Source organism: Psittacula echo (genome assembly GCF_963264785.1).
Source record: "Psittacula echo genome assembly, chromosome: 2".
In the NCBI taxonomy this organism is placed as follows: Eukaryota; Metazoa; Chordata; class Aves; order Psittaciformes; family Psittacidae; genus Psittacula; species Psittacula echo.
The window spans coordinates 152,206,995-152,228,332 of NC_137737.1; the positions used below are offsets into that span (position 1 = coordinate 152,206,995).

At 42.8% G+C, this 21,338-nt stretch overlaps 1 protein-coding gene across 1 annotated transcript in view; it reads right to left on the minus strand.

Moving 5' to 3' along the window:
* Positions 1–21,089, minus strand: part of ADCY8 (adenylate cyclase 8) — a gene marked incomplete at its 3' end in the record, with an annotated part of 125,025 nt that extends 103,936 nt beyond the window's left edge. Inside the window, exon 1 of the mRNA XM_080610335.1 lies at positions 20,142–21,089. Coding sequence (XP_080466461.1) covers positions 20,142–21,071 — 930 coding nt within the window. The 5' untranslated portion in view covers positions 21,072–21,089. The remainder of the gene's footprint in view (positions 1–20,141) is intronic.
* Between the last annotated feature and the right edge of the window lie 249 nt (positions 21,090–21,338).

A 21,338-nucleotide genomic window follows, 5' to 3' on the forward strand; every position in this document is an offset into this window, starting at 1 on the left:
AGCCACATTCCATTTAAAGCCACCAGAGAATTAATTACTCCTAATAAAAGTTACAGCATCTAAAGGAAGATTTATAACAAATTACTCTGAAATGAGGAAGCACACTCACAACATCCTAGATATCAAGAATTACAAAAACAATTCCTGTTGAGTTGTTTTTTAAAGCAACACTTACCAATTGCTATTTTTTTTTCCCCTTTGCATTACATACATGGATATCTGAATTCTAAATAACTGTCTACCAATTCAGATAGGCCAGTATTTGGGGACCAGGCATTACACATAGAATCATAGAATAGTTAGGGTTGGAAAGGGCCAATCCGCCCGCCATGGGCAGGGATGCCTTACATTCGACCATGACACCCAAAGCTCTGTCCAACCCAGTCTTGAACGCTGCCAGGAACGGAGCATTTACCACTTCTTTGGGCAAGGTGTTCCAGTGCCTCACCATCCTCACAGTAAAGAACTTCTTCCTTATATCTGACCTGAACTTCCCCTGATTAAGTTTGAACCCATTGCCCCTTGTCCTATCATAGATAACTTCTCAGTGACAAAAAATTCCAGCTAACACCTGGTCTGGAAGCATCTGAGAGCATCACTGAGTTTTAGGGTGAGCAACACCCTAAATCTCAGATCTCTAAATTGAAAGTAACTTCTGAAAATTTTCCTCAAATTATCTCAGCACTTCTAAGTCAATGCAGGACAGCCAAGGCAGAAGAACTCTGAGTACTTACCTTAACGAATTATACAACTGATTAGGAGTAATGGTAGGGGAAAAAATCATTCATCAAAGCTGCTCTGCAGCATTGGGAAGAGTTTAACTACATTTTAAGGAAAACAGAATTAAGAAGTCTGCACTTCTGCTAAGTGAGTTTGGGGTAGTGTTCTGCACAGCTGTTTTTATTGCTCTAGATAATGGCTTTTATCCAAAGTAGAATGTCAAAACTGAGTGAGTTATAATTATGTTTGCAGGGCTGACAACAGTTCATCTTTTCTGACACACTTCACTGCTGGTTTCATCTGATCAACTGTACTCATGTCCCAGCAATTACCTGCAGTACATACTCCATGTCTCTTTCCAATAGAACAGGCAACCGTTATGATTTGCGTACAGGTGACCCTTCCGCAGTGCATTCTACAGTGTTATTACAATAGACTGCACAAGAGAAACAGAGAGGCTTTTAGGTTTTACTCCTATCTAAGTGTGCATTCCTCTGAATTTTCAAGCTGTGGCCATAAGTGTAAGAAAGAAGCAAGAGTTTGCAAATCATTTTCCCCCTTTGGTAGTGCAGTGGAAAAAGAAAGCAATAGCAAAACATAATGGTCTTAAATTACTCCCAGATTCTTTATCAAGAAATAAAGACAGCCTTATGAAAGCCCTTCCAGTCAAGGTGAGAGTAAGACTAATACCTATTAAAAAGTAAATTGTTTTACAAGGAATAGTACTAAAAATACTGGTAATGAAAAATACATGAGGATTATCACAGTGTTTAGTGCCCTTTCCCAAACAGCCCTTGTCCTTCAAAGCCTGATTCTACTCTGAAAGTAAACTCTGCTGATCAGCTGTTTGTGTTAATCAGTAATACCTGCTGTCAAGCAAACCTCTCCCACAGCTGTTCTTTTTGTATTCATCCCCAAATCCAAAACAGTGCTGGAAACAAAGGCTCTTTACACTTTATTATTGGCATTTTAGACTAAAGGCCAACCAGAAGGCTGAATCTTTCCCACAGTTGCACTTGTAAGATGCTGTTGTTTTGCCCCGATGTCATTAGAGATGGAGCCTACCATTGAATCTACAACTGATTGAAGTGAGATACAAGAATGGGCTTATAGTTCCCAGATCAGGCTGTAGGCTTGCTAACCCAGAAATAAACAAGGAAAATATCTCCTTTCTCCAAATTTCCCATTTTGGCTGCCCTGCTTCTATTTTAAACTGATTTTGGAAAAGTGACCTGAAAACCCCAATGAAAGCTATTCGATATTCCTTGTGTTTATTTTCCCCTCACTTTCTCCTTTTACTGTTGACAGTGATGATCCCCTGAAAACCAAATTCCCAGCAATTCCCTTTTTAGAGTACTTTTCTAGAAAATATTAAAACCAAAAAATCAACAAAACCCCCAAGCACCTATTTCCTCAGCCATCGCTGGTGCTAAGAGTGGGCTGTAAACATGGCAGATCACAGCACCTGAGGCCTCCCTTTACTTTGGAGAAATCTTGAGTAGCATAAAGGTAGTGGACTGTAGACTGACTTCAGTGTACAGAGAATTTCAGGCATCCTTAACCACACAGAAAACCAGTGCTGATATGACCTTGTGAGACCACAGGAAATGGAAAGCCTTTGAAACAACAAAGAAAACTTCAGGGGTGTTGAACACAGGGTAACAGGGACCAGGAGCCTTTGTTCTCCAGAGCTGCGCCAAACATAGCTTATGTACAGTGGAACACATGAATCACTCATGTTCAATGGGAATTTTATTGCTAACTATCTAATGTGAATCAATTTGCTCTTTGAAGACTTCAAGAAGACTCTTTATCTCAAAATTTTTAACTCTTAACTAGGAACTATCTTGGAGAGAAAATAGGGAAAGGGCACGGAAGCAAATGGAAATGTACCAGACGAAAGCTGTGAGGTTACAGCATTCCAGGCCAGCTGGATTAAAAGTTTATCTCAGAGAGTTAGGCAAGGATAAACATTTTCCTTTGTGAAACCTGTGGGTGTTGTTTTGCTATTAGTCACAGTGAATGCTTCAGTGTGGTGAGTTAGAAGTCAGACTGACATCAAAAGTACAGAGAGTGCTGTGGGAAAAAGTTGATTCAGCCTTCTGGCTGGCAAAATATGTCACAGACAAATAATGAAGGATTAGGTTTCCTCTGTTTCTTTGCTAGCAGAGGAGACATATAGTACGGGATTCATTCTGGATTGACAGTGGTGTGACCTAGGACTAATTCCTTTGAAGGTAATGACTTATTCTGGTATAAAACAAGGATGAGATTAACATCAAACACTGGTATTTGCTGTGGGTTAAGTTCTCCTTGCCTGACAATATAAGCCATGCTTTTGTTTTCACTGCTTGTGTAAGCATGAGAAACAGAAACTGGACTGTTTGTGGAATATCAAATAAATGATGCAAGACAAAACAATCATTGTCTCTGATGTTGAATGATGAATCCTGCTGATACCAGAGAGAGCTGCTGGAGACTATTAAATCTTGATGGACATAAACAAGAGAAGGCCTTCAAACAGCCTACATCAGGATAGCTGTGTGCAAGTTCATACAGGGTTTGATCCAATTCACAGCCACAAATGCCGTCCACATTTTGCAGTTCAGGTTGTTTAAAGGCACCTACTCAGTGACACAAAAAGCATCCCAGAATTTAGGTCAAGAGTTAGCTGTCAAAGTGGATTTCTTACAGGAATTTCAGGCAATGAAGAGAACAGAATTTCTGACCCTTACAAAAGAAAACCAAAGACAATCAATTTTATAAACTAATCTTCCCAATTGGCTGATGTTTTCTAGAAGCCATACAATGATAATAGTTAAATCTATGAAAGGACTCAAGGAGAAAGGACACACATAATGACAGGGTGACACACATTCTAGTGTTTAATGCCTGATCCAAAGGCTGTTGTTTGATGTAGATAGGCCTTCTGGCTCTGATAGGTTTTTAAGCAGTTTCCTCCAACAATCTTGGTTTGTTAGCTATCAGAACACAAGTGAAATGAAGCATTTCAGATATCCTAGGGAATCACTTATGTGTCCTTCTTGATAACTATGTGATTTTTTTTTTCTTGGAAGGATGAAATCAGTTCTTAGTGCATAAGTTTTCCCATCCAGAGAGTCAACATTGGCCAGATACACCCCTTCCAAGGTACATACAAACGTTTCAAAGTGCAAAATATAAGAATTTCTGTTCTTAAATGAAAGTAAAGCCCCAAACAGGCCCTGCTGTTCAAGTATTTTTCTTTCCGTTTATATAGTGCAGTGCTGAAAGCAATTAAAACCATGTCTTATAGACGGCACTACAAACGTATCAGTTGTCAATATTAAGCTGACATCTGATGGTCGACACTGTACAGGACGTGCGTGCGTAACCTATATTAAAATCTGGGTAAAAACAAGAACAAGCGCAAATGACTTCTTCATGTTGCCATCCTCATCAACATCCACATCTATGTGTTAAGGTGTAAGCCTAAATCTAACATGCATGAAATAAACACACAATGTAGTTGTACTGTACATGACTTTTGTCATTCGTTTGGCCTTCTTTCTTGCCTTCTGACATGTTTCTTTGTATTATTTCCACAAAGAGTTTATAAAAAATGAGAAGAAAACTAAGTCATGGCAATAATTTCTTTCTTTAGGAGAAAATTATTACTATAAAAAATAGAACCAGTCGGACTAAATGCCTCACAAGCTTATATTAAAAAGCGTTTAGGAACAATATCTAGTAATGTGCAAGCCAAATCTGGAGAACTAGAAAAGTGTTATGAAGGGCTACTTTAAAGTATTTCTTTAATGAATACCAATGAGTATGTGTGTCTCTGACTATGCGTTTTAAAATCTTTAGTTCTTGTCAGATTATATAAAAAACCCTCAATCCTCACATTTTTTTATCTTTCTCTAGTGAAGAGGTGCAACTTCTGCATTGCTGGGTAGTTCAGCCTTGTAGGTGTGCAAATGCCTTTCTTAGATTAGAACAATTGTGGTCACACTCAGCAGCGAAATTGTGGCTACTTAGAGATATTATAGGTTCAGAATACACCGATAGAATGTGGGCAGCATATGGTATCTCTCTGCTTCCAGTTTCCACTGACTTTAACTGGAAATTGAAATGTAAGAGTCGTGGCCACCCAGAGTTGCAAAATCCTTTGTTTTGGAGATAAGGGCCCCTGCTGACATCAGTATTCAATAAAAAGCCTTTGCTGGATCACAAGGGCAGGTATGGCTGATCTGCAGGACTTGCAGTTGTGAGAGGTGGTCAGTCCAGTCCAGGACTTGCAGGAACAGCAGCAGCATCACTGGATTTGGATGGGATCATCCAAGAGCTCCTGGAAAAAATGCATCCTAATCTATAAAATGCCGATGTGTGCATCTTCAAAACGATTATAACAATAAAAAGACCCAGGATGACCTACCTCTACCTACCACCTTACTTTCACTTAGAAGGATAAGAGCACTTGTATTTCACATGTGTGATTTATACCATCCTTTACTCTGAACAGAAAACACAGCATGAATCTTCAAAGTATTCATCTTTCAAAGAGATTCCTGTATCTGGCAGGAGTAGAAATGGTTGTCTAAAAATCTTTCACTACAAGTGTCTGTATAGTTGCTCTGAACTGCTGATACTGATTTTATAGTCTGGAAATAAAGGCATTTTGCTGAAAGACTGAACTGCCCTTCACAACATGAAAAAACATGATTAAAATATCCTGGCAAGGTTAGAGTTTATTGTTCTTGAAGAGAACATTAGCCACCATGTTCCCTGAATTTCAACTGTGTGCTGCTAAAGCCTTTTTCTTTATTGGAGAAGAAATGCCTGTTCATAAATAAAAGCTTAATTCCCTGCTTTCCAGCAGAGTGGGATGCTCAGCCCTAGGAAAGGTGCTATGCCACTCCAGTAACAGAAAGCAGCCCCAGGTCTAATGGAACCATTGTGGACATTACACATGGGGAAACTTTGCAAGAGACAAACTATCTCATGAGGCTTCCCTGAGTGTAGGGTGGATATAGATGCAAAGGAAAAGCCAGGACTCTTCCACCTCTTAACAATGTTCCAGCTATGTAGCAAGCATGAACTAATCTCTGTATTCACTTATGGCACTGTACGCCTATATTGTTTCCAATATTTTCATGTGTACCATTTTATCTAAGGATAGTTCTAAAGCTAGCTGTACTCCTAAAGATTTCAGAGACAATATCCATACCTTCTAACATACACAGATACTTGCATTCTTTGCTGAGAGCGGGAACAACCAGGAAAATTCTTATCCTTTGTGATTAAGTGGCATATGTATCACAAATGTATATAATGAACAGATTCTACTGATGATCATCTGAATATATTTATATATGTATTTAAGTATATATATAAAAATAAAACAAATCAGACCATCTTAATGACATAAGAGGAGGAAGATTGAAGGTCAAATAAAATGAGCTGATGATGACCTGAAAAAGATTTTTCTTTGGGTAAAAATAACCCTTCCTTATTCAGCAGATTCACTCCTTGCGGTTTGTTAGCCTTCAGCAGGACTTTATTGACAATACAGTCCTTTCACCAGTTGTTAGCATTTTGGAAGAGGCAATTAGATTCTGTCATTTTTTCATACCATCAGTAATATTGTTGTTTAATAGTTCATCCAGCATGTCCTTAGTGAACCGCAGATATAAATCCTTGATGCTGTATTATTTCAGGCCACATAAATAAAGCTAGTTCAGACTAATCCATCAACCTCAGTGTAGCAAGCATTAGAAATGCAAAATGGTTGACTGCTTTGGAAACTAGCAGTGAGAATACTTTGCAGCATAGCCAGAATTAGGAGCCAGTATCATTTAATTATAGAAAGTAGGGCACAAGAGGACCTTGACAGGTTATTTAGCCCAAGGTCCAGGTCCTTGATATTATTTAAATCACTCCTAAAAAAATGCCTCTCTAAACTGCTTAATCATACCTCAGGGTAAAGCCTCCCAAGAAAAATGAGGTCATTTAAATTATTGTTATTAGGTTATTGTTACAAGGTTTCTCCTAATATTTAATGTAAACATTCCTTACAATAACTTAAGACCATCATCTTTTGATAGCAATAGATAAAACAAAGAACAATTCCTCTCTGTAGCATTCACTTTACATATTTAAATGCTGTCACAGTCTCCTTTCATCTTCCTTTTCTCTAGAGCAATCCTCTATCCTAGAGACACAAGAAAATGAGCAGGATCCACTGCAGCTGAAAACATTATGTTTAAAGATCATCATTATTAACTACGTTTTCCCTCCTGCTCCCCCCCAGCCCTCCGGAATGTTCGCATCTCCAGGCAGAACAGTCCCAGCAGTCTCAGCCTTTCCTTATTTGTCAGATGGTCCTTCATGGCCCTTCTCTGAACTTACATATCCACATCTCTCCTGTACTGGATAGTCCAGCACTGGCCACAGCACTGAAGATGTGTTTCACCAGGACTAAGCGGAGGGGAAGGATCACCTTCCTCAGCTTGCTGAGAATGCTCTGCCCAGGAGGCTATTGGTCTTTGCATTGCGGGTTCATGGTCAATTTGGTGTCTACCAGGGCCCCCAGGGCCTTCTCTACAGAGCTGCTTTCCAGCTGACCAGCTGCCAGTTTGTACCAAGGCACAGGGTTACTCCCCTATAGGTGCATTTCCCTTCTGTTGAACTCCATGATGTTCCTGTGAGTCCATTTCTCCAGCCCTCTGAGGTCCCTCTGAATGGCAATGCAATCATCCAGATCATCCAGTGTATCAACCTCTCCTCCCCAGTTTTGTATTGTATGTACCATGTAAGACTGTTTATTGAGTTTGGTGGGAGTCGGTGGGACTTAAGGAGTCCCACAAGATACTCTTGTAACCACTTAAGTAATTTAAGGAGTCCCTCAGCTTGTGGAGTGTTGAAAATTTCACTTGGTACCCCCCTGTACTTATAAGTCTTTAAATCACATTGAAAAATGGCCTCTAGGGGATAATTGCTATGACCACCACCTATTGTTCCATGTTTTGTAGACCACAGGCTTCATACAAAGTCTGTGAGAATTTATGTGTGGTTAGAATTTGGATTTTTTAATCCTTTCCTTATTTGTAGGATACTCTAAAATTTCTTTTTTTTATCTAAGATTCCTTGAATTGTCACTATATGGTAAAGGCCACTAAGCTGTGAGTAAACACTTTGCAGGTTCTCTGAAGATCTCCAGCTGTTGAATCCATATTGCTATTAGCCAGAAGATGGTAGCTTGATTTCCAGATTATAGTTTAAATTTCTAATGATAGTAATTAAAAAAAATTCTCTTAATTAACGGTGTGTGTATTTTCCATTTTGAAATTGCACCTATAAACCCTCTTTAGAGATACACAAACTTTAGGAACATAGTAAATATTATTTTGACTTGCAAATGCAATTACTGAACCTGAAAGCAAGTTACAAAAAAAGAGCAAGGCATGAAATTACACAGCATTGCCTTTGCTGAGTGTTTCTATCTATATAATACAAATATATGCAAATCTATGGAGTGTTTTGAACCTTTAGAAATTTAAATATGTGATATTATTCAATTTTATTAGATATACTGGTTGCTTTTGCATTTTAAAAAATCAACTGTGTCAGGTTCAATTAGAGAAGTCTTGTGTTGCAGAAGAAAGCCAGAAGTGATCTCAAATACTCTTCCTTTTTCTACATCATTGAAAGAGTTCTTCAGTAAATGACATGTGGATAGCCCATTTGTAAATTCAATGAGGAAGTTTGTATGTTCTGGTGCCATCGAAAGCGATCTGGCCAGCAAATTTTTGTCAGCTGCTTGAAGAGAAAAGAACAGCTACCTTAACATTCTCTGTGCCAAGTTTCAAGGCCTCAGGGCATCAAACAAACTTACACACTTCTTTATGCATATGAACGTTTTCCTTGACTTTTAAATAATTGGCATAATGTTAAGATGCAGCCTTTTACAATCCTCCAAAGTCACATTACCTCTGAGAGTCCTCTCTTTAAAACTTGTCAATTGTTAAGATGCAGCCTTTTACAATCCTCCAAAGTCACATTACCTCTGAGAGTCCTCTCTTTAAAACTTGTCAATTGTTTTGATTGTTGATGGGATTTGGAGTAAGTGAATGCTTACATTAGATATTTTGCTATGGAAGAATAGCAAAGAAGAGTGGTTGTCATCGCAACAATGTGCAAAACTACCCCTTAAGAATAAGTAGACACAAGTACATTTTTACAGGAAAGAAAGTGATAAGTCGTTGGAAAATCTTTTCTGAGCATGAAGAGCTATTAAGAAGATTATTGAGGGCCCCATCATCCTGTACTATCACATAGAAAATGCAACATTTCATGTGTTCTTCTGCCATTTCTTGTAGCCTCTCAGGTGGCTATTGAAACATAGCAGACAAAAGCAATTACATTAGCAGAAATAAAATACATGCAATAAATTCTTCCTCTCTTCCCACTATTGTCAACAAGCTGCTATTACTCTCAGGATTGGGAAGAACACAGAAACTACCGTAGCATCAGAGTGGCATTTAGCTACACTCTGGAAATGATAAAAAAATATTTACAGTAACATCCTTGGGAAGATTCATACGACTTAAGTTCTGCCTAAGTCTTAAAGAACAATTTTTACTGGCTACTCTCAAAGACCTTCAGGTCTTGGAGGAATCAGCTACAAATCTTTGCATCCATTTTAGGATACACTGCTTCCTTAATACTTCAAGTATAAGCTACTATGTAGAATCATAGAATCATTTAGGTTGGAAAAGACCTTTAAGATAATCAAGTGCAATCATTAACCTAACACTGCCAAGTCCACCACTAAATAATGTCCCTAAGCACCACATTTACACATCTTTTAGATACTTCCAAGGATGGTGACTCAACCACTTCCCTGGACAGCCCATTCCAATGCTTAACAACCTCTTCGGGGAAGGAAGTTTTCATAATATCCTCTCATCCTATCACTTGCTACCTGAGAAAAGAGACCACCTCCCACCTCACTACAATTTCCTTTCAGGCAGTTGTAGAGAGTTATAAGGTCCCCCCTGAGCCTTCCCTTCTCCAGACTAAACACACCCTGTTCCCTCAGCCATTCCCCATCACACTGTGCTCCAAGCCCTGCACCAGCTCCGTTGCCCTTCTCTGGATCTGCTCCAGCACCTCAATGTCTTTCTTATAGTGAAGGTCCCAGATCTGAACACAAGGTTTAAGGTGCGTCCTCACCAGTGCCCAGTACATGGGGATGATCACGTCCCCGGCCCTGCTGCCACACTATTGCTGATACAGGCCAGGATGCCATTGCCCTTCTTGGCCACCTGGGCATAAGCTGGCTCATAGGCAACCAGCCATTGATCAACACTGCCAGATCCTTTTCCATCGAGCAGCTTTCCAACCCCTCTTCCCCAAACCTGTATCATTGTGTGCGGTTGTTGTGGTCCCAGTGCAGGACCCAGCACTTTGCCTTGTTGAACCTCATACAATTGTCTTTGGGCCATCAATCCAGCCTCTCCAGATCCCTCTGCAGAGCCTCCCTATACTCTAGCAGATCAACACTCCCACAAAACTTCGTGTCGTGCAAATTTACTGAGGGTGCTCTCAATCCTCTCATCTTGATCATTGACAAAGATATTAAACAGAACTAGCCCCAGGGCGCTTAGCATCTTGATCAGGTATACACCATCCACTCAGCTTCTTTACAATTCAGAAGAGGGCAGGCAGGAGGGGAGGTTGCATCCTTGCAGCATCAAGGAATGTCTTTGGAATGTAATCATCTATGCTGCTAAACCTCCAGAACTGTCACAGGCACTGTTCTGGCCTTGGTCAAACAATCCTTCCTCCACAATTCCTACATGTACTTCAGCAGTCATCACAGACCTGCTTTTCCCATCTGACAGGTTGGATGCAGGCACCCTGTTTGGGATCAATACAGCTACAGCCTTTGGGGAGAGGTATTGACTGAATCCTGAAATGTGTCCTAATTTTTCTTAACTCTTCGAGCAGCACAGAGCTCAACCTGAGACCTACAGTCTTCAGACAAATTCACTCAGTGCCAGGAAGGAGGGCATTTCTTCTTACTCACAGGTTTACTGTATTCACGCATGGACCAGGACTTAATTTCCCTCAGTTCTAGGTGTGGCTTGGGGCATTGACCACCTCTCTATGAAGCCTGTTCCAGTGTTTGACCACCTTCTTGATAAAGAAAAGCTTCCTAATGTCCAGTCTAAACCTCCCCTGATGCAGCTTTGAACCATTCCCATGCATCCTGTCACCAGATACCAGGGAGAAAAGATCAGCACCTCCTTTTCCACTTGCCCTTCTCAGGAAACTGCATAACCCAATGAGTTTGCCCCTCAGCCTCCTCTCCTCCAAAGTAGACAAAACCAGAGTCCTTAGCCCCTCCTTTTAGGACATGCCTTCCAGCACTTAAGATAATTATGTGGAACGAGGCCCTTCAAGAAAGAGTAAAGTTATATGCAAAGATTTCCACTACATTCAGTGTATTAATTTTTTAACAAAAAATGTGTTTCTGACAGAAGTCAATAAAGTATTCTTCTTTTGATGCATCACGGAAGATGATGGGCATGTTTTGCACAAAAATCTCAAAGCAATTGAACATATTAGTCACATATTACGGCAACTGAGAAAGGCAAATTTTCAAATCAAATAAATCCCAGACACCTGAAGTGATGTGTGCGGGTCAGCACAGGCCAGTGATAAATTTAATGATGAAATGGGAATGATCCTCATTCTCAGTCCCTAGCTGAAATCCGTGGTGAATATTGCTCCTTCCTCTGAAAGAATATACATACCCAGAACATTGAATTAGATCCATACTGAACATGTGTGGGATGATTTCTATGTCGATTATAACCCTCTCTAGTATGCTTATGAAGATTACTAGTTCTAATAAGCACTAGAGGTTCTTTCTCATATGACAGAGAATCATATGATAAAAGAATGTGTATATCCAGATCTTGTACAGTTATTTGGATAACTGCCATGAGATCTAAGTAATTTTTTTACCTAAGACCCTTACTCCAGACTTATAAAACACCTAGTACACAGTATAATATCATATAATTCTTCTGTGCTGATTCATGGTCTTAGTTATTATTATTTTTAATTTGCATTGTGATGATACCTCTGGATCGATGGATGAGGCTCCTGTTGTGGTAGACCTAAAGCAAGCAGCACAGAATAGCTAGCTCCATCCCTGAGTAGCTCTCAGGTAAACGAAGCAGGAGAGTTTGAACAAGAGAAATAATAAAATGCCTGGAGATCAGATCCCTCCAAAGAAACAAACTGCTTTTACTAATTAGGATTCAACCACTGTTGAATGTTTCCATTGATTCCGCTAAAGTGGGATTTCTGCATTTTATTTTTAAGGGACTGTGCAGTTAAAACAAAAGGAAATAAAGATACAGAAAAATCCAAAAGGTAAAGTAATGATTAAATCAAAATTATTTAAGAAAAATGAAGTAAAAGAATTAAATCATCAAACTAATTCAAACAGTATTTCATTTATACCTGGTGTTACTGTTCTCTAGATTAAAACTGAGAGCACCATGTGAAGTGATAACACTGACAAACTATTTGGGAGAAGTACAGTTATTTGTTGGAGTTTTGGAAAAAAAATAGCTTGGGTTAGTTTTGCTTTTTTTTTTCACGCTAATATGCTTCAACTGTTTTTCAGACTGCCGCAATGGTTAATTAATGAACTCAGCAGCCTTCCTCTCTCCTCTAGGGCTAACTGCGTGAAACCTTGCAGCAGAACAAGCTGGCAAATGAAATAGCAGCACTTCTTAAAATAGTTGCTAATAAACAAAACCCACACAACGAAATGCTGCTCTGTCAGCCAGTGGCTGCCTGGCTTTGCAGTTCACCCTGTGCACATTTGTGGTATTGCTTGTTCTAGATTAGGCAGTACCACACATACCTCTGTCCACAGACCTGCATGTCCAGAAAGATGAAAGTGACAGAGCTCACTCCAAGACACTCCTGGAGGAGCTGGATGCTCATGTTTGTTTTCCCTTTCAGAAGAAATGTGGATTCAGAGCAGTGATTTCCCTAAAGAGGATCCTGAGAAGTTATCTTCTTGGTTCACTGAAAAATCCTACTGTCTGAAGGATCCTACAAGGATGCTGGGGAGGGACTCTTCATCAGGGACTGTAGTGACAGGACAAGGGGTAACGGGTTCAAACTTAAACAGGGGAAGTTTAGATTGGATCTAAGGAAGAAATTCTTTACTGAGAGGGTGGTGAGGCACTGGAATGGGTTGCCCAGGGAGGTTGTGAATGCTCCATCCTTGGTGGCGTTCAAGGCCAGGTTGGATGAGGCCTTGGATGACATGGCTTAGTGTGGGGTGTCCCTGCCCATGGCAGGGGGGCTGGAACTAGATGATCTCAAGGTCCTTTCCAACCCTAACTATTCTATGATTCTATGATTCTTCCTCTTGCATTCTGTGGGCTTTAAATCAGGTCTTTAAATCATGCTGTTGGGAGTCTCTGAATCAGTCAGGCCTTAGTACGATCCCTTAGTAAGATAGTTATTCCAAGTAATGAGAAGTACTTTTTGTGCCTGATTCCTTTTGACCAACTAGGTCTTTTATCCCTGGTGTGAATGAGTGAGGCTGATACCAAAATGCTCAAGATTCATTGCACCATTAACTCAGAGATTTGCATTCATCTCCATCCTTGGGCCAGACTGCAACTCTACAGTCTCTTCTGCACTGGGGATGGGTACAAGCTGCACTGCACCAAAAACAGAGCAAGTGAGACAGACTCTGCCCTCTGAAGGAAGGGCTAGGAATAAAAAAGAGGGCCAAAGGTTCCAAAACCACAAAGCAAGGTCCTTGTGCACCTCATTGGCAGACATGACTACTGAAGTTTAAGCTAGAAGCCTGTGTGGAATGTCACAACATGCAAATGTTTCAGATTAAACACAAAATAGTGTGGTGAATGAAAGGAGAGCTACCTAGGAGGGAACTATAACAGACAGGGAGTCTCTTAAACCTCGTTTCCCCCCAGGATTTAGGGATTCACTGTGAAGTTTTTCCACTCTATTTGGGCTTCTCATCCCCAAGGTCGTCCCTTTTTTCCCCACCCTGTGGACACTGCCTGTATCTTTTTGTTCAAAAAATGAACAGAGACTCCATTGTCTTTTAAAATAGCTATATATCTTCTGTGGGGCTCAATGACTGGAGGCTCCCCCCTCATCCAATATCTCCTGCCTCACTAGGAAGTGCCCTCCCTGTGGGCTGTATTTGCTTTTGAGGAACTGGATAGGCAGCAGATAAGGAAAAAGAGAAATTCTCTGGGGAAGCTGCAACACTGAAAAAGATTTAAGATTCATCTCATCAGAGACTGCGAAGCAGACTATGCAGTCTGCTGGTTGGGACATGTGCTTGACGGAATGATTTAATAACATTATATAAAGCACTAAAATGTTCAGCAAGGACATCATCAGAGATGAATTCCTTAATCAGTTGGTTACAGACTCATAATTATTCTTTCTTTCTTTTTGTGACCTGCTGGATCTTAGCCTCTTATCTTTCCAGAAAAAACAGCTATGCTGGGAATGGGGAAGGTTTGCTTTGGAAATTCTCTGGTCAGGTAGAGAGGGAAATTTCAATCCTCTCTGGGGGGAAAAGGTTTAAATCCTTGGTCTGCCATATCCTAGGAACATTATCACCACATTTGTTGCACAGAGGAAGAGCACAATCCCCTTCTCATCTGGGTTTGACAGCAGACAAGCACTGTGTGAGTAGTACAACCGCTAAAGGTGTTCCCATTGGAACGGTGTTTGGATTCTAGCTGGGCTGCATGGAAACTAACACTGAGTCATTAAGGCACTTCACAGGATGCTTAGAAACAGAAGAGGAGTTTAGTGCAAGAAGACTGCACTTAAATGTGATGTTAACAAGGTGCTTGCAGGGATGGGGTGCTAGGCGGGAACTGAGTACGGCTTTTCAGGTTTGGATTCTCCATCAGCCGAAGCATCACTTTAAAAGCTTGATTCTTTTATATTTACTAAATTTCACCTTTTACACTCTAGTTCTTCTTGTGCTTAGCCAGATACCCTGAAGGAAGGAGTCCTTCCACTCCCCACCTTCTCTGCCTTCTGGAAAGAGAAGAATCCATTAAACAGTTCTAGTTTTGCCTTTTTCTTTCCTGTTCAGATCACATCATTGACAGGGTTGGGAAGTGCAATAAAAGGGTGGACTGGAGATATTTGTCTCCTTCAGTCTTCCATACAGGCTAACAAGGATCATTCCAGAATGATCTGCTGTTAACTGTCAGCTGTGTGCAGCTCCCATGTGTGATTATTTTGCATTAGATGCTGCTATTTTATGGTGTTTGCCTCTTTCTAAGCCATGAAAAACAGCAAACGAGCAATAAACAAAACCTTAAAAACAACCCAGAAGTGTTCTGACAGCAAAAAAAAAATGTCATATCAGATCTAGCAAGGCAACTTTCACTGGGCACTAACTGTTGTAGGCTGAAACTCACTGATAAAAGCAGGTTTCGTTCATGTTTCTGCCTGAGTTCATGCGTTTTGGAGGAACTCTCTGAAAGCAATTAATCACCAAATTGTAAATATAACTAATGCATTTGCCCTACTTAGCACAACAATGATGCAGCTGCTTCAGAGACAAGTGTATCCAATTCTAATCTGATGCTGTGACCCACTGATACTGGAGGTGATATTGCAGGATATAAAAGGAAAGTAGATCATAATCCAGGCTAAAATCACACAATCAGGTTAAAGTCACCCACTATGGCAGAAAAGTTAACAGTAAATAATGCTGTAAAGCAACCACAGGGATAAAGGTGGAGTATTTTGATTTTCAAATGGTAGCCAACTTGGAAGCATCCTTATACTTTTGAGATTTAACAGCTACTCCAAAAGCATTTGGCAGATATTTTGAGGAGATGAGTGTGTTTTGTGCATACTCATTTACCAATATCAGTGATCAGATTTGGGGAAATATGTAGCTGAAATATGAAAGTAAAAGTTGTCAGTTGCCATTGTATAATTATAGATTTATCTCTATGGGACTCCTTGTGATTTCATGAATTCTGCCTTTTCCTCTATTAATAACCATGAGAGAGGGTTTGGGGAAAAAAATACAAGCAAAAATCACTGTACTAATTCACAGAACTGCCTCGACCTGGAAAGACAGATTCTAACAGGGGGAAAAAAATAGTTTCCCTTGTATTCATATTACCCACTTCAAGGTTATTTCTAAATGTATTTGTAAAGTTTTAGTTAATACATTTCATGTAGGACTTGATCCTTCAAGGCATCATGCGTTATGCAGGTGACTTGCTCACAAAAGTAAGCTTACTGACTGCTGGAATTTACTCATGTAAGTGAAGAGTACACAGGCAGAGGGTTAAAATCCAGAGCATGTTTGTAGCTTACATAATTCCAAGCCTGTCAAAATTCATATCTATATTATCATCTGCCTATGTTACATAACACTAAGGAGCTCTGAGTTGTTTGTTCTTCCCCATATGTCTGAAACACATATATAGAATAAAATAGTCTTTGAAATTTTGGATTCTATTCATTATCACCAAGGAAAAATGTAAAAATAAATGCAATATAAATGAAACTTTTATTTTGGGGAATGTCAGAGGCATACGTCGCTCCTAGTGCAGTATCTGACCAGGCACACAAATCAATGCATTTGTTTACCAGTAAGATCATAGAATCATAGAATGGTTTGGGCTGTAAGGGACCTTAAAGATCATTTAGTTTCAACCCCCTTGTATTGGGCATGGGCACCTTCCACTAGACCAGGCTGCTCCAAGCCCCATCCAACCTTGCCTTGAACACTGCCAGGAATGGGGCATCCATAGATTATCTAGGCAACCTTTGCCAGTGACTCACTACTCTCACAGTAAAAAACTTTTTACTATATCTAATATAAATCTGCCCTCTTTCAGCTTAAAGTAATTCGCCTTTGTCATGCAATTGTTATTTGCTTCCTAATAGAACCTAGTCAAGTCAATACTAGTGTTGCCTTTACCTAAATCATGGCATTAGGCTATTTTTCCTGGCTCTGCCCTGGCTGAGCAGCAGCACATTGGTCAGTTTCTTGTACAGGGGTCAGTTGGGTTTAAGGATGGTCATATCTCCCCATAAGCACTGAGCACTTGGCAGTATTAAAACTACTGAGTCTACATGTTCGGTTTGTTGGGGTTTTTTTAATCTAATTTCTAGCCAGTTTTTTTCCCTCATGTTGCGGATTTTTACCAAATCTTTACCAAAGATGCTGGTTTAAATTAATTTTGAGATTCAAAGAAAGAAAACTCCTATGACCTCTTAGGTGCTACTGCAAGAAAAAATGGTGAACAGTGGGCACTATTTGTATTCATGCTGATGTACACTTTTTTAACTTCAACAAACAGCTGAATCAGGTAGTAGTACTGCCTGCTTGCGTTCAGCATTACTAATGAGTTGAACTGCTTGTGAACATATTTACCAATGAAAACTAAGATTAATTAAGAGATTAAGGAAAAACAGATCGCAGCAGCTGATTTTCCTCTTGCATGAACTGTTACAACTTCATGAGACTTATAAGTGATTTATACTCATGTGACTGAGAAAAGGATCAGAACCGTTGTGCTTGTGGATGCTATAGGGAACAGTAATAAACTGGCTTCAGGGTAAATGGTTCCTTCTGTTCAGAATTGGATTCCGTAGTTTCTCTGTATGAAATCCTGATCTCATAAAAATCAGTGGAAAGAGCACTATCTGTACCATGATCAGAGTTTTGCCCTCTGCTTTTTCGTCCATTACATACTTTAATTCCTGGATTTGGTCCAGCATAAGCAGCTGACTGCATCCTGAGGCATAGCAACATGGTGACGAGGCATTGGTACATAATCAAATAGCTCATTTTAGACTTGTAAGGCTTCTCTGAAGGGATAATGCAGTATTTTACCTGGGAAAATAAGCCCAGCGATAAAAAAGAGTGCTTTACCTGTAAGATCAAGAAATCAGAGAACCATGGAATCATAGAATCACAAGTCATAAAATGGTTAAGGTTGGAAGGGACCTTAAAGACCATCTGTGTTGTCCCAAAGATTTCCCACATAACCTTGATGACACAGTCATTTAAATTCTCTGTGTTCACCTGTAACGTGATAGTTATAGACCCTTTATCAGCCGTGAAAGCCTTCGTTCATTCACTCACACCTGAAAGAGCTCTCCAATTCTCTGATGCAACACTGCGAGCAACAGGGCAGGGCTGCTCCTGACCTGGGCGCAGGGTCCGTCTTCCCCAAAGCCGCAGGGCCGAGGGCACGGCGCCTGTCGCTGGGTGGCGCATGAGGTGAGCAGCACTGTGAGCGGGCGCACAGGCGGGGCCCGCGGACAGGCGCGGAGGTGACGGGCAGCTCCCGCCGGGGCCGCTGGAGGGAGCCCCTGCACCGCGCCGCGATTCAGCACCACGCTGCCGGACAGCGCCCTGGGGTCTCCCGCGGCTGAGCGCAGGTTACGCGTCAGCGACCGGAGGAGCTCCGCGCGCATCGCAGCGGGAGCAAAGCACGGGGCTGGAGCCGATGGGCTGCTGGGGACGAGGGGATGTTAAGTGGGCTCTGGGAAGACGGATGCCTGTGTAAATCAACACCGATGTGCGGCGAGCTGCGCATATCCCGTTAAGGAGATTTCTACGTGTAGTTCATGAAAGCAGTCATCTGCCTGATAATCTCCCATTGTGCACCGCTCAAAGGCAGATCATTCACACGACTGGCAAGGTACCGGACTGCAAAGTGAATGTGTTAGTATCTTTCCTGGGGAATGTCTTTGTTAGGGGAATCTGTGGGAAATGCGTATGTGTGCATGTGGACTTGCTAAACAGCTGTGATACCTGTGCATAATGAGACAGAAGCGCATTACTCATAGCTCCAGGACAGGACATGGAAATAAATTAAGAAATCGGCATAATTCACACAGCTTTTGACCAGCACTAACAGCACCAGCAGTGCAGGGGAGCAGGGCATGGCTTGTGGTTACCGTTCATTCATCAGCACGTTATCAAGAGCTGAGGAACAACTCTGCACAGTCTTCTTGTCCCACATTCACAGGGCTCAGCCAGGCAGAACAGGGGCAGTTTTGCCCGAAATAGGGTGAACCTGACCACTGGCAGTTGAGGTCAGACAGCCAACAGCTAATAAGTGCACAGGGGAAGGATATGGGCAGGGGTGGGCAGGGGTTTCAGGAGGGCCAGGGTCTGTGGAAGGTAAATTTGTCCCAAGAAACATCATCATCAAAACTTCTATGTACAAGATCAGCCACTTCCCAGCTGTGCATCCCAGCATTCATGTAAACAACATGCCACCAACAACACGCCACCAACAACACATTCCTCTGCACCCTCCCTCCTTTGAGGATTATCTGCCAGCACCTCCACCCCCTTCTCCCCTATTTCCAGAGGTAGCCAAATAGAGATGGTAATCTGCTGTGAAATATTGGTAGCGCAGAGATATGACTGTCTGGAAAGGGAGAGACAAGAATCTCCCAGACTAAGTTGCCCTTGTTAGCCAGCGTTTTCTTGCCTTGCAGGGCTGTTGGGAGTTTGGTGCACCCTCACTTTCATATGAAAGAAGCCAGGTGAGTGTGAAGTCAGCTTAATCCTGGTTTTAATTCCTCAGACCCACATCTTGCTTGGTGCCTTTCAGCAGTTTGCACTGCACACCCCCCTCCCTCGCCCCTCCTCTCCCATGTAACCAGTACTTTGTCTTAGACATCACCTGCAAGGATGCAGCACGATGTTTGCCCCATGACCAACCGCGGTAAAGGCTTCTCAGCACCCTCCAGAGACAGCCTGGGATCTCACACCAAACCTCCAAGAGGAGTTTTCCCCAATTTCACACACGGAATTGCTTTGCTCTCCTTGCACAAGAGCTGCATGCTTTGCCCCTGTTTTCCCACTGCTCAGTTCAAGCTGCGCTGTGTGTACAAAAGCGTCAGTCCTCCCAGCAAATCCAGAGTTAAAAGTCATGAGCAAGTGAAATGAGAGATGAGCAGTGGGAGAGTTTGGACAAGACAGAATTAGTTCATGCCGTGGACCACTACTGGGAGTAAGGGAGAGGAATTATAAATGACCCATCCTCCCTACTTGCCCCAGGAGCTCCTCTCCCCGAAGCTACTTCAAGGGACAGCAATGTAGTGAATGTACAAGCAGAGGGAACAGAGTGGTTAGGAAGTGTCCCCACCTCCAGCTTGAGGTGAAACCTTGGGATAGGCAGTGGAAGACTGAGAAGGGGGAGAGGAGAAGGTTGCGTTTTGCCTACGGTTTCCCCTCCAGGTAATGAACCTGACTAAAAGGAAGAGGATCTCTGGAGACACCCGACACCTCCTGTCACCCAGAGTGACGGAGAAAGAGGACAGTTTCCACCCGTTTCTCACCACAGTACCTGGTTGAGTGAAGTCACGGCCAACCTGGGGATAACCAGCTGCATGACGAGCTGCAGGACAGAGGTGACCAGCCCAGCCAGGATGGCCCAAGTGAGTGGCAGCGGAAGCATGCTGTAGGTTGCAAAAAGCGTGAAGAGCACATAGCCAATGCCGTCCCCAAGGAGGCCACAGCCCAGGCCAGCCGCCAGGATCTGCGTGGCCATGGCCACCCAAGTGACCACACCGCTGTACTGCAGGTAAGTGTATGAGGTCGTGTCCTTCCTGACCACCACTAAGGCACAGATCACCACCTCGATGCCAGTGAAGAAGCCTAAGAGGATGCCCTTAATGGGGTCCATGGGAGCAGAGGCCAGAGTCAAGTGGAGGAACAGCAGGGTCAGCTTGGTCAGCACGTCCAGGATGTTCATGACCACTTCAGATTTGCGCCGCTGGCCCAAGAAGTAGCGCTGGTAAAGGCGCTCCAAGTCCCGAGACTTGAAGGAGTTCCGGAGAGTGGGGAAGATCACCCCGCGATAGGTATAACCCCAGTTGAGAAAGAAGTCAGAGTTGCTGGGGGCACAGTCTAGGGGCAGAAAGCCCAGGTCCCCACTGCTGCTCGTGCGCTCAGGGAAGACTTTGGTGCCTCCGTTGTTGTGGCGCTCGCTGCCCAAACTCCGTCCGGCCGACTGTCGCCGGAGGTGGTGATGGTGGTGCTGCGGGTGAGGGTGGTGGTTGGGGCAGCAGGTCTCCTCGGAGCTGAAGCCCTTGCCCCCACCGCTGCTACTGCCGCCGCTGCTGCTGCTGTGCTCCTGGAAGAAGCGCTGCTCGGTGATGTGGCGCACGGCCGTCTGCCACAGCAGGCGCTGGGGTCTGCCGCTGCCGGGGGGGGTCCTGTTGATGGTGTAAAGTTCATCGCTGTCGCTCAGGCACCGCACCTCCGAGAGCTCCATGGCGGTGACTGGCGGGGGGCAGAGCACAGGAGGGGGAGGGGAAGGGGCACCGTCTTTGGGGAGGGGAACAGGGGGAGGGATGGAGCCGGGGGAGAGGAGGGAGGGGATGGCGAAGGGCGGGTGGCGGCGGAGAGGTGACGGTGGGGGGATCACATTTATAGGCAGGTCGCTGGGTCCGGTGTCTCGGCTGGCGGCGGGGCCGGTTTGCGGCTGGGGTCCGCGGGGCGGCTGCGCCGGCTCAGCGCAGGCGGCCCTCGCCCCGTGCCC